General features: G+C 48.5%; 1 protein-coding gene across 3 annotated transcripts in view; it reads right to left on the bottom strand.

The window, feature by feature from the left end:
• Nucleotides 1-15,144, bottom strand: part of SLC38A5 (solute carrier family 38 member 5) — a 173,846-nt gene that overhangs the window by 5,109 nt on the left and 153,593 nt on the right. For all 3 annotated transcript variants that reach the window (XM_029610924.1, XM_029610931.1, XM_029610941.1), the window contains 6 exons: nucleotides 14,577-14,726; nucleotides 10,847-10,926; nucleotides 3,372-3,472; nucleotides 2,707-2,831; nucleotides 2,372-2,516; nucleotides 1,508-1,611 (listed from right to left, as the gene is read on the bottom strand). In XM_029610924.1, the coding sequence (XP_029466784.1) occupies nucleotides 1,508-1,611; nucleotides 2,372-2,516; nucleotides 2,707-2,831; nucleotides 3,372-3,472; nucleotides 10,847-10,926; nucleotides 14,577-14,726 (705 nt within the window). The remainder of the gene's footprint in view (nucleotides 1-1,507; nucleotides 1,612-2,371; nucleotides 2,517-2,706; nucleotides 2,832-3,371; nucleotides 3,473-10,846; nucleotides 10,927-14,576; nucleotides 14,727-15,144) is intronic.

Below are 15,144 nucleotides of genomic sequence, written 5' to 3'. Positions count from 1 at the left end.
TCACCTTTAGCCACATGTTTATTTACTCCCTCAAAAAAATAGCAGATTGGTGAGGCAAGACTTCCCTTGCAGCTCTGTGGCTCTGGAGGAAACAGCCCACTCCTTCCTTTTTTCCCCAGCTGGGCTAGGCAAAGGAAGAGGAGTGTGAGGGCTGTAGATTGGAAGCACCAGCACATCGCCTTAAGGGAAGCTGCAGCAGGCTTCTCTTCAGCCTAGATATTTGACTCCTTGTGTTAAAAAATGTGAATGTACTGAAACACATGCTCATATTTGTATAGACTGTATGGCTCCTTCTATTTTATACAGAGGTATAACTCTGTGTGCACATATGTATACGTGTTTGTGCTGACTTATGCACACTGTTATAAAGGACCCACTGCATGAGCTTCAGTTTTATTCCTAACTCTTCCATCATTAACAATCCTCTCTGTCCCATACATCCCAGGATTTTCCCTCGATCCCTTACTGTCAAGGGTCCTCCATGCCTGTCCCCAGCTTTACCCCTCACTCCCTCCACCGCTGAGGATCTTCTGTGCCTGCCCCAGGCTTTACCCCTTTGCTCCTTCGCTGTGCAGGATCCTTTGCGCCTGCCCCAGCCTTTACCCCTCACTCCTCCACTGCTGAGGGACCTCTCTGCCTGTCCCAGTCCTTCTTGAACCCTGATACCCTTTTTTTTTTACCACCACTGCTGGGAGGCTGTTCCACGCATCCAGCACCCTTTCTGTGAAGAAATATTTCCTTACACGAGTTCCACTCCAGCCTCACTCACAGAATGATACAGTACAGTGCGCTCCGACAGAGCGCACTGTTAACCTACTATTGGACGCGCGTTTTCCCTTACCCCTTATTCAGTTAGGGGAGGAAAACGCACGTCCAACCCGCGGCACCTAATAGTGCCCTCAACATGCAAATGCACGTTGATGGCCCTATTAGGTATTCCCGCGCAATACAGAAAGTAAAATGTGCAGCCAAGCCACACATTTTACTTTCAGAAATTAGCGCCGACCCAAAGGTCGGCGCTAATTTCTTCCGGCACCAAGAAAATGCACAGAAAAGCAGTAAAAACTGCTCCGACTTAATATCATGGCGATATTAAGTCGGAGGTCCCGAAGAGTAAAAAAAGTTAAAAAAAAATAAATTTGAATTCGGCCCGCAGCTGTCGGGCCGAAAACCGGACGCTCAATTTTGCCAGCGTCCGGTTTCCAAGCCCGTGGCTGTCAACGGGCTCAAGAACCAACGCCGGCAAAATTGAGCGTCGGCTGTCAAACCCGCTGACAGCCGCCGCTCCTGTCAAAAGGAGGTGCTAGGGACGTGCTAGTGTCCCTAGCGCCTCCTTTTGCCCGGATCTACCGCCGGACCTAATTTAAATACTGCATCGCGCACACCAGCGAGTGGCCGGTGTGCGCGCCGGGAGAGCGGGCGTTCGCCCGCTCTCCCACAGACTTTACTGTATCGGCCTGTTAGTGAGAGACAGGCAGCACAGCAGATTAACCCATTACCAATTTACCTGGATTTTGGAGCGGGACCTCAGTGGCTCCTTCTCATTGGGGACGATGCGGATATAGAATACGCTAGGCAGGATGAAGATCAGGCTGGGGGCCGTTGTGGCTCCTGGCGTGCAGTAAGGGGGAAAGAAAGAAGAGAGAAGCTTGACCAGCTGAAGAATAAGCAGCGCTGATACTGGTCTGCTCAGCATTTGTACGGCACCCCGTGATAAACTGCGCCCAAGTCCATTCCCCAAAGAGCTTACCGCGTAAGTGAGTATCTGAGGCGGTGGGAGATGAAGACACTTTGTCCAAGGTAATGTGCTGCGAGTGTCAAGAGGAGGACTTGAACTCGGATCTCCTAGTTCTCCGCCAGTCTCTTCCTCTAACCACCAGCCTAGGCCGCTCCCTCCCTCCCTCCCTCCCTTTCCCACCCTCACCCCCCTCCCCACCTGGCGCATAAATGAATGTGAAAGAGCAGTTAAAATATAAGGAAAATAAGAGATGCTTTCCCTCATATGGTGGGCATGGGAAGAGGGCCATTTAGGAAGGGAGAGACAGCTTCTTAAATTCTACATCTTTGTAACCTCTCCCTCATATAGCCACAGAGTTTCCAAACTTTCCAAAGAGTCATTTTGCCCATCATATTCAGCTAAGGACCATGGGCTTCCAATGCTCTTCCTGCTGTTTACCAAGCCACATGATTAACCTTCACGAATAATGTGGTGGAATCCAATGGCAGCCGCCCCTCCCCCCCCGGAGCCTTGGGCCACCCCCTTCATCCCTTGATGACCGAACTGATCTTGTGCCCATCAACCCCAGCTCCGGGTGGCACCAGCATAGGCGGGGGGGGGGGGGGGGGGAGGAGGAGACACGGCACGACTCACCCATGGTTCCGAAGATGTCTCGGATGTTGGGAACAAAGATGACCAGCAGGTTGACGGCAAAGAGGAGGCAGATGGCGATGGCGATGTGCCGGATCCAGTGGAAGTCCCTGCCTGGGAAAAGCATCTGCTGGATGGCCCGGCGGATCTATAATGCAGGAGGTGAAGGGAGAGCAGAGAATGAGGAAGGAGGCAAACAAAAAAAACAAACAAACTGTAAACCCAGTCAAGGGGGTGGGGGGGGGGGGGAAGAGGCTGCATAATAGCTAATCTTCACAAGGTGATGCGTAGGAGTTACTTTGTGAAAAAGACAATTTTCCTTTGAGAGGCACACATACCGGGAAGAGGACAACGGGCACGGTGAGAGTGACAGCGACCAGGACAGCCACTCGTACGCACAGGATGAGCTTGTCCAGTGGATCCACCTTACTGTAAGTGTGCAACATCTCTGCTTCCACGTTACCTGAGAGAGGATATGGGAAGAACTAGAATCACACCAGCAAAAAAAAAAAACAAAAAATGACAACACTGCTCGAAACAAAACCTTGGGACCAAGGCAATATTTTTTTTCAGGTTAATGAATGTTTAAAGAGGCAAGCTTTCACAATGAATAAAGTCTCTTTCATTGGGTGATACTTCGCTAATCCATTTTTAGCTGGGCTAACATTATGCGTCTTTTCTAATTTCTACATGAGAATCATTATTGGCTGCAGTAAACTGAGGCAGGGACATTTCAGGCATCACAGAGCAAAGACATGCACCCAGGAGATGTCTAAAGGGATTATTATTATTACCCAGGGACTTTCAGAACACATTCTGAGCTTCTTCATCCACTGCCTCTCTGCAGTAAATGAGGGAGAAAATGACACAAGTTAAAGGAGTTACTTAAGGTCAGCACTGTTTGTATACTGGGCAGATGTGACGCAAAGGTTCTTCAAGAAACTTCCTTCACCCGCTCCTCCCGGGATGCCCGGAGCAGGAGCCCGTCCAGCTTGGCACTTACTGTAAAAGGTGAGGTATCCAAAGATGGCTGTTAGCAGATACATGACGAACATGGCCAAGATAGAGATATTGCCGACATTCTGCATTCGCCTTTTGGTGGCACTGCCAAGAAAAAGGAGAGGGGTTATGTTACGGAGGGGAGGGGAGGGGATCGGGACTCATCCTGCACTCCGCCAGCATGACACAGTGCAGCACCAGGACATTCTCAGACCCCTATGTACTGTAGAGCGCCTGATCATGGGTGAGACAGAGGATCAACATGCTGGGATACACAGAGCTCTTCCAATTGCTTCTTGTGTCTAGACTTGAGGGGAAAAGGTCAAGAAACTACGAATCTTGGGCTTCTGAAACCATGGACACAAGTTGCAGAGGTGACATCAGCAAGTGCAGTATAAAAAAAAACTTTAGCTGGCGTGGGGGCGGCAGCAGTCTGCAGGGCGGCTGAACCAGGCAAGAGTAAGGAAGCCCTGCTGTGGCACAGGAGCTGAGGTCTCAGGCAGTCCAGACCTAAGGCAAAGTCTGTCACTCTCACCTCAGTGTCACAAGGGGCTTTGCAGCTTTCTGACTGGCAGGACGATGCAAGGACGATGTATGTTCAGCTGAGTGCACAGTTTTCCCTCAGCTGTGCACGCATTTTTGGTGTGCAAATGTTACTCCTGATGCAGCAGTTTGCTTTGCACACAAAAAATATGCATGTAAAACTGGGCATCCTGCTTAGGCCCTCACATGGAAATCCTATCCTAATGAAGACATTAACCATTACCCACCTAATGCAGAGAGGTGCACTGTGTTTTAGTATTCAGACGGGTTAATCCATACCAGTGGGTTATGCACTTCTACCAGCAGATGGAGACAGAGCAAAGCTGATGTCATGGTATATATACCCCTGCACTGACATCAGCTCGTCAGTATTCTCTGTCTCCAGCAGATGGTAGATGTGCATTTTCCTACAGGAATTGCTTGTTAAAAAAAAAAGGAGAAAAAAGGAGGAGATTAATTATGCAATGCTTCTCCAAGGTGATACCTTATGATCCTTCCCTCAGTCAAGATCTCCTGAGGTGATATCTCATAATCCCTCCCTCAGTCGAGTGCTATGGTCCAGTAATTGGTTTTCCGGTGTGGAATTAGCTGCCAGGAGAGAACAACTAAAAGGCTAGCAGATACAGGAAGCCAAGCACGGTGGTGAAAGCGTTTGCCTTCTCCCCCTGCAGCTGGAGACAGACTCTATACTCGGCAGGGATAGGCTGAGTTCAGGTAAGGAGTTAAAAAAAAAAAGAAAGAGAAGAAGAAGAAGAAGAAGAAGAACATGAGAGAGAGATAATGTTAGGGATTCCTTTCACTCTCTGTCCTATTTTGATTGCTGAGCCTTGGCAGGTTGATCCAATGTTCGCCTCTGCCTCCATAGGGGGATGGGAGTCATGGCAGTTTTGGCGGGTTGAGCGGCCTTCTGGGCTAGGCCCTGCTTTCAGGTCTTCTGAGTTGCTGCTTGATAGGCCACGGTGGTGTTTGCACGTTTTTTTCTGCGCAGGTCTGCCGCAAAATAGTTTCCTAAAGTCGGTTCGCTCTTGCGCGTCCAGGTTGGGCGTCCATCTGGGGCGCGTGGTTGATCGTATAAGTTTTGAGCGTCTGAAGTACGCACTTATACATCTAAACATCCTATACTTGGTCATCCCATACTTGTGTGTCCCAAGCTTGGGCGTCCCATACTTGAACGTTACATGCTTAGGCATCCTAAAAATTTGGACGTCCTAAATATGGGCTTACTGATGGTTTTGCCTTGTACAGATGCACAGTTGTACACACAATTGTCAGTCCCTTGTAAGCATGCTGCTAGTGGATGCTTTATCCATGGTGCCAGTAGTAAAGAAGCCTAAGCGCCTTGTGATTTACATTGCTGCCATATATATATTATATATATATATATATATATATATATATATATATGCCACAGGTAAGCATCAGAGTATACCTTGGGCTGCTGAGGGTCACTCCGATGGGGACCCAGGTGGCACGGATGACAAAAGCGAACCTTACAGATTATTCTGAGAGATAAGTTGGCTCTTCTCACCCTGACACTGAAAATGTTGGGAATGCCAAGAGTTGATTCTATTTCTGAGCCAAAAAAGTTACTTCCCCATTATGGATGCCAGTCAAGGCCTGATGGTCTTGGATGGGATGCTCCGGAAGCTGGTTTCAGAGGGGGGACGAGCCTTGGTAGGGCTGTACCCCCTTGGATCTGGCAGCGAGACAGAGAGCAGTCGCATTTTCTAAAATGGGAATGTGCTGGTGTGCTCCGTCACCAAGTGAACTATCATTCCTGTGGAAGGGGGAGCGGCACTGAAGGATGCAGATAGCTTCTTGCTGCTCCCTGGTGGCTCGTTCTTGTCTGTTCCGATCTCAGGAAGTCGATGAGTCTGGTTTGAATACCAGGGCAGTGATACCGCCTGATTGGCAGGTGCAGGCTGGACCTGGTTCGTACCTCTACCAGAGGAATGGCTTCGGGGATAGCAGCCAGACAGCAGCTGTGGCTAAGCCGTTGTTCGGGCCGATACATTTTCATAGTTTAATCTTACGGAATTGCCCCGTAAATGATCATTCTTGTTTGGGAGTGAGTTAAAAACAAACAAAAACAAAAAAACAAAGAAAGATGGCCAATCAATGAGTCCTGGTGCCTCAGTTGCTAGAGGGATAGCTTCTTAGAGGATGGCTCCTGAGTAGGGCTCAGTCCTTCTGGCCTGGGCAGCCCAGACATGTGCAGGCTCAGGGGTAGGTGTGACCCATCTCACAGAGCAAGAGAGAAAGGGGTCGCCTATTGGAGGTGGGTCAAGTTCATATCAGACCAATGCATCGCTCCACAGAAGAGACAGGCAATGGAGTTTATGTTATCAAGGCTCCTGAACTGCCAGGATGTGGTTCCATTGCCCAAGTCGCATGAAGATACAGACCGTTATTGTATTTATTTCATTAATCCAGAGAAGGAAGTTTCCTCTCACTTCATCCTGGACCAAAAGGGGAATCAATCATTGTTGGCAAGTGACTTAATTCTGTATGGAAACCTTTAGCTTGGTGATAATGGCAATATAGTCAGGGAAATTTCTGATCTTTCTGGATCTGTCGGAGGCATATCTACATATGCCCGTTCGGCTGGAACATCAGCGGTTTATGCAGTTTGCTGTTTTGGAGTAGAGTTATCAATTTTGAGTGATCCTTTTTAATCTAGCTACCGCATCCAGAACCTTGCCAAGGTCAGGGTGTTGATGGCAGCAGGGTTGAGAAAGGATGGCATTCTGGTTCTCCCCTCCCTAGCTTGGTTAATTTGGGCCAAGAGCCTGGAGGAGAGTCTTCAGGCAGTCTACAGCCATCTCAGATGTTTCACTATCTCGGTGTTCGTTTCGACACAAAGCAAGGCAGAACGTTCCTGCCAGAAGGCCACATGTGGAAACTACTGGCACAGGTGTGACTATTGACAAAGGTATTCCTCCCGATGATTGGTCTTACCTACAACTGCTAGTTTTGATGGTAGCCACCCAGGAGGTGGTTCCATGGGCAAGGACGAATATGTGTCCTCTTCAGTGCATTCTGTTTGCACCAAGACTCAGGACATTTACATTTAATAAAATTTCTTAATCGCTTAACACTGCCATAGGTCTAAGCAATATACAAAAGGAACATACATAAAAGATACAGAAAATATAACAATAAAATAAAAAATATCTGCACAGTTCAAAAGACATAAATAAACTGGTGCATGCAAAATAAAATCAACAATATGATATCTTAAAAAGAAATGTTTTTAAAAGACCTCTGATATTGGTGTAGATCGTCATCCAACTACAAGAGTGGTTGAAAGTGGATGATCTAAGGAAGGGTGTTCTCTACAGACCCCAGACTAGCTGATACACATGATGGATGCGAGCCTCCGGAATTAAGGAGCTCACTGTTGATAGTGCAGAGGCTTTGCAGTGCAGAGGATTCTCTGGGGCATCTCTTGCCTGGAAGTGCGTGCCGTTTGGCTGGCATGCTTGCGGTTCATCAACCGCTTGCAGGGTCAAGTGGACTGAGTAATGTCAGACTATATGACGGTAGTAGTGTATGTCAATTGCCAAAGGCCAGCAAGTGTCGCAGGACATAGCCCAGCTCTGGGACTGGGAGGAGGTATATCTTCAGGAGATCACCGCCTTCCACATTGCGGGAAAGGGCAATGTAACAGCCAATTTTTTCAGCAGGCAGAGCCTGAATCAAGAGACTGGGCGATGTCAGATGAGGCGTGCCAGCTCATAGTGGCCCTCTGGAGTCTATGTTTATAGGCTTACTGGAGATATCGTACAGTGTGAAGATTTCTCACTTTTTCCACACAGTAGAGATCAGAAGCCCTTGGTATCGATGATCTCATGCAGGAGTGGCCGGAAGGCAAGTTTCCGTATGCCTTTTCACCATAGCCCAGACTGGTTTAAAATTTCAAAGGAGACACAGAATTGGTGCTTGTGGTGGCTCCAGATTGGCCCAGTTGGCCGTGGTATTTATAACTGTGGAGGTTCTTGCGAATGCTCCTTCCGGTTTACGATCCACAGGGACCTGCTACGATAGAGACTTGTTCTTCACAAAGTTCTGGCTTGATTTGTCTTATGGTATGGCCCTTGAAAGGGCTCGGTTGCCGATGTGTGGATTTTCCACTGCTGTTTTCCACCTTGCTTCAAGCGTGGAAGTTTTCCACTTTTTTAGCTTACATTAGAGTTTTGAGTGTGTCTGAGGCTTGGTGGGAGGAATGAGGCATGCTTCGATTAAGATGCCACTCATTTGCAATTCTTATAGGATAGGCTACTTAAGGGCTTGGCCCAGAACTCCTTGAAAGCACAGGTGTCAGATCTTGCCCGGTTCCAGGGTCAGGTGAATGGTAGACCCTTGTCAGCAAATTCGGATGTGGTCCGATTTTTGAAGAGTGTGAGGCATCATCGTTCTCCCTTACAGTTGCCGGGGCTCTTATGGAACCTTAATTTGGTTCTAGAACTTTTGGGCAAGTTTCTCTTTTCGACCACTATTAAGTCTTCCTTGAAGTTACTGAGTTTGAGGACGATGTTCTCGTGGCAATTTGTTCTGAGCATGGAGTTTTGTGCTGCAGGCTCTTTGGCTGGGGACCGTTCCTTGAGTGTCTCCAGGGGCAGTCCAGCTTCAGTTTATTCTGAGTTTTTTGCCAAAAATAGTCCAGACTTTCGCTTGGATCATTTAATTTCTCTGCCTCTGCTGGATAAGGAGAGAGACAGACAGAGAGAGAGAGGGGTATGAACGAATATCTTCTGTTGCGGACCTTGGATGTTCAGAGGCATCTGATGAGGTAGTTGGAGGTTTCTAAACCTCTCAAGAACACTGACCACCTGTTTGATATCCACGGTGACAGTAAACAGAGCGAGTCAGCGTTGCAGGCTATCATAGCCCGCTGGATTAAGGAAGTTATCTCAGTCATGAATGTGAATACTGAGCAGCCGTTACCTAGACGGGCTAGGGTTCATGCCACTAGGGCTCGAGCAGGGTCATGGCTGGAGCTTTGATTGTGGAGCATCAAGTTTTGCCAAGCTGTGACATGATTCTCCATTGTATACCTTTCCAGGTATTGCTGCCTGGATGTGCAGACCCGGCAGGACACAGCCTTTGAGCGTGCAGTGTGGGTTGGACTGAGGGCAGCCTCCCTTCTTATTAGGGAGTAGCTTTTGGTACATCCCACTGGTATGGATTAAACAGTCTGAATGCTAAGAAATGAGAAAATACTACTTACCTGATAATTTCCTTTTCTTTTATGAAGACAGGTTAATCCACCTTCCCACCCTTGGCTGCCAGTCTGTGGTTTTACCAGGGATGACTGGTAAGTGTCAATCTCAGTCCCTAGATTAATAATGTTACACTTTTTGTCAGAGCTTAGTGTTCGCTGTTATCTGAGTGCTTGAGTGGTTGTCTGTTGCAAGTTATAATCAAATTTTGTTAGTCTGTCCACAGTTGACGTTTGCAGAGAATACTGGCGGGCTGAAGTCAGTGCAGGGGTATTTATACTGTGACATCAGCTTTGCTCCGTCTCCATCTGCTGGTAGAGGTGCATAACCCACTGGTGTGGATTAACCTGTCTTCACTAAAGAAAGGGAAATTACCAGATTACTAGTAATTTCTCATTAACTTGGGATTTTTTAGCGCTGGGAACTTTACTCCTGGTCTAAGGTGGAGTACAGTTTCTTGTGCTAGTGTAGTCTATGGGCAGAAGCAGGAGTTCCAGGACTGGGATATGGAATTGGGATTTGTGTGCAGAACATGCTTTGCACTCACAAAGCATGTTTTTTGGGCATAAAGATGCTTTGTGTGTACAAAAACTGCATAAATCATGGCTGAGAGACTTCCCCAATCTCTCCAGAGTTTAAAATGTGTGGTCAGGCTGTACTGAGCAGACATTTTTACTTGGGTTTCTGCGCTCTTTTTCCAGACAGCGAACCTTTTAAACTCCTGACACATTAACTGAACTCAGGTTTTCTTAGGACTGGAAATTTAATTCCTGGTCAGAGGTGGAGTTAAGTTTTCTGTGCTAGTATCAGTCTATGGGCAGAAGCAGAAGTTATGGCACCGTAACCTGTAACCGGGATTTATGTGCAGAATATTGCTTTGCACACACCAATAAATCATATTTTATGAGCACAAATAATGTTTTGTGCACATAAAAGTCTTCTGTGCACACAAAATATGAGTTTTATGCATATAAATCAGGGCTGAGAGTCTCCTGAATTCTTTCAGCCTGTGCTGAGTGCACATTTTAAACTTGGGGTTGTGCACTCATTACAATCAGCGCACTTTTTAAACTCCTGACGCATTAGCTTACTACATCAGGAGTTAACATTTTTTTTAACCTGTGCGTTAAGAAACTGCACAGTTTTAACCCACCCGTTCTAGCACTAGCCCCAGGGTCAGTGAGGAGCACTAGACACCTGCAGACCTTCCTGCTCTTACCAGGGCACAGGACTACTAGGGGAATCTTGGAATTTAGCAAAAGCCACTGGAAGATTTAAAGATTTACTGGGCTTTGAGAGCTGTGTCAGCACCATCAGATGCTGTCACCCATGTGTAATGACTAATTCATGCCTGTTTGTCCAGGGAAATTTTCTAAGGTATTTTTATTTCCATTTTCCATGTTCCCATTGACCTTGCTCTCTTGAATAAAGAAGACAAGTACAGTCTTCACAAAGGATATGAAGAGAAAGGGAGAAAGTCAGGGAGGGGAAAGAGACATTGGCAAGTCATTCCAGACAGAGGGCTTGGCAGCTGAGAAACATCTGCCTCCAGATGTGACCAGATTATGTATCAGGACACAGGGAGATTACACAGGAGCCGGAACGGTGAAAGGAACCTGGAGAGGGTAGGTGAAAAGAATTAAAGGATGGCAAGCAGTGACAAGCAGGCAAAGGGCAAAATCCTTGGAGTGTGGCACCAAGGCGAGCTGCTCACCTGCGCAGCTCAGTGTAGATGGGCAGAACCTCAGGGTGGCAGACAAAGGCGAAGGCCAGGATGGGAATGGTGTATGCTGTCTGGGAAGCAAACATAAAAAATACACATTAGACATCAACCAAAACATTATCATCGTTACAAAAAAAAAAAAAATGACATCTTAACTCACACAAGAGAACGTACAATCACAAGGGCCAAGGGGCTAAGCTCATCTCAGAGTCCCATCAGCACATCGGCTAGTCATGAGGCACCAAACAATGACAGGAGTCTTTAACACTGTGCTAGAAGCCAGGCTGCTGATAATATTATAACTCAACTGTACGTTACATGGAATGGGTCCAGTGCACAGATTCACAGCAGTGATAAGAGAAGAGACATCTGCAAGTAATTCCTGGGCAGCTGGTAGATAAAAGGGGATGGGTTATCAGTTCTTGTGATACACAGGCTGCTATCTGCTAGAAACATGAGAGGGGAGCTCTTCCCGCAGTAAGTTGTTTCTGTGAGGAAGTCTCTTCAGATACGGAGACGATCCACTGCCTTTTGCCATCATAAGAACATAAGAAATTGCCATGCTGGGTCAGACCAAGAGGCCATCAAGCCCAGCATCCTATTTCCAACAGAGGCCAAACAAGGCCATAAGAACCTGGCAATTACCCAAACACCAAGAAGATCCCATGCTACTGATGCAATTAATAGCAGTGGCTATTCCCTAAGTCAACTTGATTAATAGCAGTCAATGGACTTCTCCTCCAAGAACTTATCCAAACCTTTTTTAAACCTAGCTACATTAAGAACATAAGAACATCCATACTGGGTCAGACCAAGGGTCCATCAAGCCCAGCATCCTGTTTCCAACAGTGGCCAATCCAGGCCACAAGAACCTGGCAAGTACCCAAAAACTAAGTCTATTCCATGTTACTGTTGCTAGTAATAGCAGTGGCTATTTTCTAAGTCAACTTAATTAATAGCAGGTAATGGACTTCACCTCCAAGAACTTATCCAATCCTTTTTTAAACGCAGCTACACTAACTGCACTAACCACATCATCTGGCAACAAATTAATTGCACTAACCACATCAACTGGCAACAAATTCCAGAGCTTTATTGTGCATTGAGTGAAAAAGAATGTTCTCCGATTAGTCTTAAATGTGCTACTTGCTAACTTCATGGAGTGATCCCTAGTCCTTCTATTATCCGAAAGTGTAAATAATTGATTTACATCTACCTGTTCTAGACCTCTCATGATTTTAAAGACCTCTATCATATCCCCCCTCAGCTGTCTCTTCTCCAAGCTGAACAGCCCTAACCTCTTCAGCCTTTCATCATAGGGGAGCTGATCCATCCCCTTTATCATTTTGGTCGCCCTTCTCTGTACCTTCTCCAGTGCAACTATATCTTTTTTTGAGATGTGGTGGCCAGAACTGTACACAGTACTCAAGCTGCGGTCTCACCATGGAGCGATACAGAGGCATTATGACATTTTCCATTTTATTTACCATTCCCTTCCTAATAATTCCTAACATTGTGATTGCTTTTTTGACTGCCACAGCACACTGAACCGACGATTTCAATGTATTATCCACTATGATGCCTAGATCTCTTTCCTGGGTGGTAGCTCCTAATGTGGAACCTAACATCGTGTAACTACAGCATGAGTTATTTTTCCCTATATGCAACCCCTTGCACTTATCCACATTAAATTTCATCTGCCATTTGGATGCCCATTTTCCAGTCTCACAAGGTCTTCCTGCAGTTTATCACAATCTGCTTGTGATTTAACTACTCTGAACAATTTTGTATCATCTGCAAATTTGATAACCTCATTCATCATATTCCTTTCCAGATCATTTATAATATACTAGCCGTTAAGCCTGTAACAACGGGCTACATTTTTCGGTCCATTTCCTTCCCACTTCCTCCCCCCTCTAGTCTCCCTCCCTCCACTCTCTCCTCCCTCCCTCCCCCTCCCCCCACTCTCTCCTCCCTCCCCCCACCTCACTCTCACCTCCCTCCTTCTCCTCCCCTCACCTCACTCTCACCTCCCTCCCCCACCTCACTCTCACCTCCCTCCCTCTCCTCCCCCCACCTCCCTCTCCCTCTCCCCTCCCTCCCTCTCCTCCCTCCCCCCACCTCACTCTCCCTCCCTCCCCCACTCTCTCCTCCCTCCCCCCACCTCACTCTCCCCCTCCCCCACCTCACTCTCCCCCTCCCCCACCTCACTCCTCCCCCCTCCCCCACTCTCTCCTCCCTCCCCACCTCACTCTCGCCCCTCCCTCACTCTCCCCTCCCTCCTTCTCCTCCCCTCACCTCACTCTCACCTCCCTCCCCCACCTCACTCTCACCTCCCTCCCTCTCCTCCCCCCACCTCTCTCTCCCCTCCCTCCTCTCCTCCCTCCCCCCACCTCACTCTCCCTCCCTCCCCACTCTCTCCTCCCTCCCCCCACCTCACTCTCCCCCTCCCCCACCTCACTCTCCCCCTCCCCCACTCTCTCCTCCCTCCCCCACCTCACTCTCCCCCTCCCCCACTCTCTCCTCCCTCCCCCACCTCACTCTCGCCCCTCCCTCACTCTCACCTCCCTCCTACCTCCCTCCCCCACCTCACTCTCACCTCCCTCCCTCTCCTCCCCCCACCTCCCTCTCCCCTCCCTCCCTCTCCTCCCTCCCCCCACCTCACTCTCCCTCCCTCCCCCACTCTCTCCTCCCTCCCCCACCTCACTCTCCCTCCCTCCCCCACTCTCTCCTCCCTCCCCCCACCTCACTCTCCCCCTCCCCCACTCTCTCCTCCCTCCCCCACCTCACTCTCGCCCCTCCCCCACTCTCTCCCCCTCCCCCACTCTCTCCTCCCTCCCCCACTCTCTCCTCCCTCCTCTCCCCTCCCCTCCCCTTTCAGCTCATCCACACCCGGCAGACAGGGGGGTGGTCCCTTCCTTGCGTGCGCACCGCTGCCGCTGCTGCTCCTCCCTCCCTCGCGTGTGCCGCCGCCGCTGCTCCTCCCGCTCCTGCTCGTTGCCGCCGCTCCTGCTCCTAAGGAGCAGGCGCCATTTTTTTTTCCGGGCACGCTCCGCTCTGGCCGACGTGCTGCCTGCGCATGCGCAGTAGAGTTGATCTCTACTGCGCATTTGCGGCACGTCGGTCAGGGCTCCCTTATCTAGTAGATTGAAAAGCACCGGTCCAAGTACAGATCCCTGAGGCACTCCACTGTTTACCCTTTTCCACTGAGAAAATTGACCATTTAATCCTACTCTCTGTTTCCTGTCTTTTAACCATCTCTTTGGTTCAGCTTATCCTGTAGTGATGGCACCAAGGCCCAAGACCCGGGAGAAAGAAACACACATACAGAATCAACAACAGAGCCAGGAATTCAAAGTGAAGCACAGTGAGATAAAGTGACTCTCCCAAAGTCACAGCCACAGTCAGTGACAGAGCTGGGAATTAGAACTGAGGAACAGGGAGATAAAGGGACCCCCCTGAGGAGGGGATAAGAATTGATTCCGCCAAGGTCACACACAGTCAGTGACAGAGCCAGGATTAGAACTGAGGAACAGGGAGATAAAATGATTTATCTTTGATCCCTATTTCCCCACTCCGTGTTATTATAGCAACAGAACAGTCCACCTACAGAGAACGGATACAAAGACCAGACTCTTAGTGCATCCTCTGTTAAATGCACGTGGGCACATCTGGCCAGGTGGGAGACACCAGTGCCCCAGCGTGGCTGTCTGTCACTCACCTCCGAGTTGACGGTAAGTATTTTGGCGACGCACATGTCTTTCCCTTCCAGTTCCTCAGTGGTGCTGTTGTGGCCGTTGTAATACAGCTGAGGCTCATTGTGCAGGGTCCCGTTCAGGGGGCAGGGAATATGGAATTTCTTGTACATCACCTGTCAGTGCAAAAAAAAAACAACAAAACAACCCTCTTTTTGATAAACATGGAGTGGGGGTGTGGATGTCAACCAGTGGCCTGCGGAATTCCAACTGAGTGTAAGGGTCCTGCAATCCGTCACATACAGGGGGAGTGGTGGATCCTATGCCCTAAACCCTGGAAGAGATTTTTTTTTCCTCGGTCCTTACCCTGCTGTAGTTTTTGGGACAACGTACCATGGTACATTGGGGAGGCAGACCGAAGGGCTTTACTATGGCAGGAGGCAGCAGACACAAGGAAAAAGGATGCCTGGATTTGTCAGGGAGACAAAAGCCAGGTGGAAGCATGAGGACAAACATCTCTAGGCCTTCCAGAGATATTTGTGAGGTAATAAATGACAAAGCAGCTATTATGGGAACGGCGCCAACAGCACATGG

Source organism: Rhinatrema bivittatum, chromosome 1, assembly GCF_901001135.1.
Source record: "Rhinatrema bivittatum chromosome 1, aRhiBiv1.1, whole genome shotgun sequence".
NCBI lineage: Eukaryota > Metazoa > Chordata > Amphibia > Gymnophiona > Rhinatrematidae > Rhinatrema > Rhinatrema bivittatum.
The sequence above is the reverse complement of the archived record's forward strand: the minus strand, read 5'-3'. Positions and strand labels throughout refer to the sequence as shown.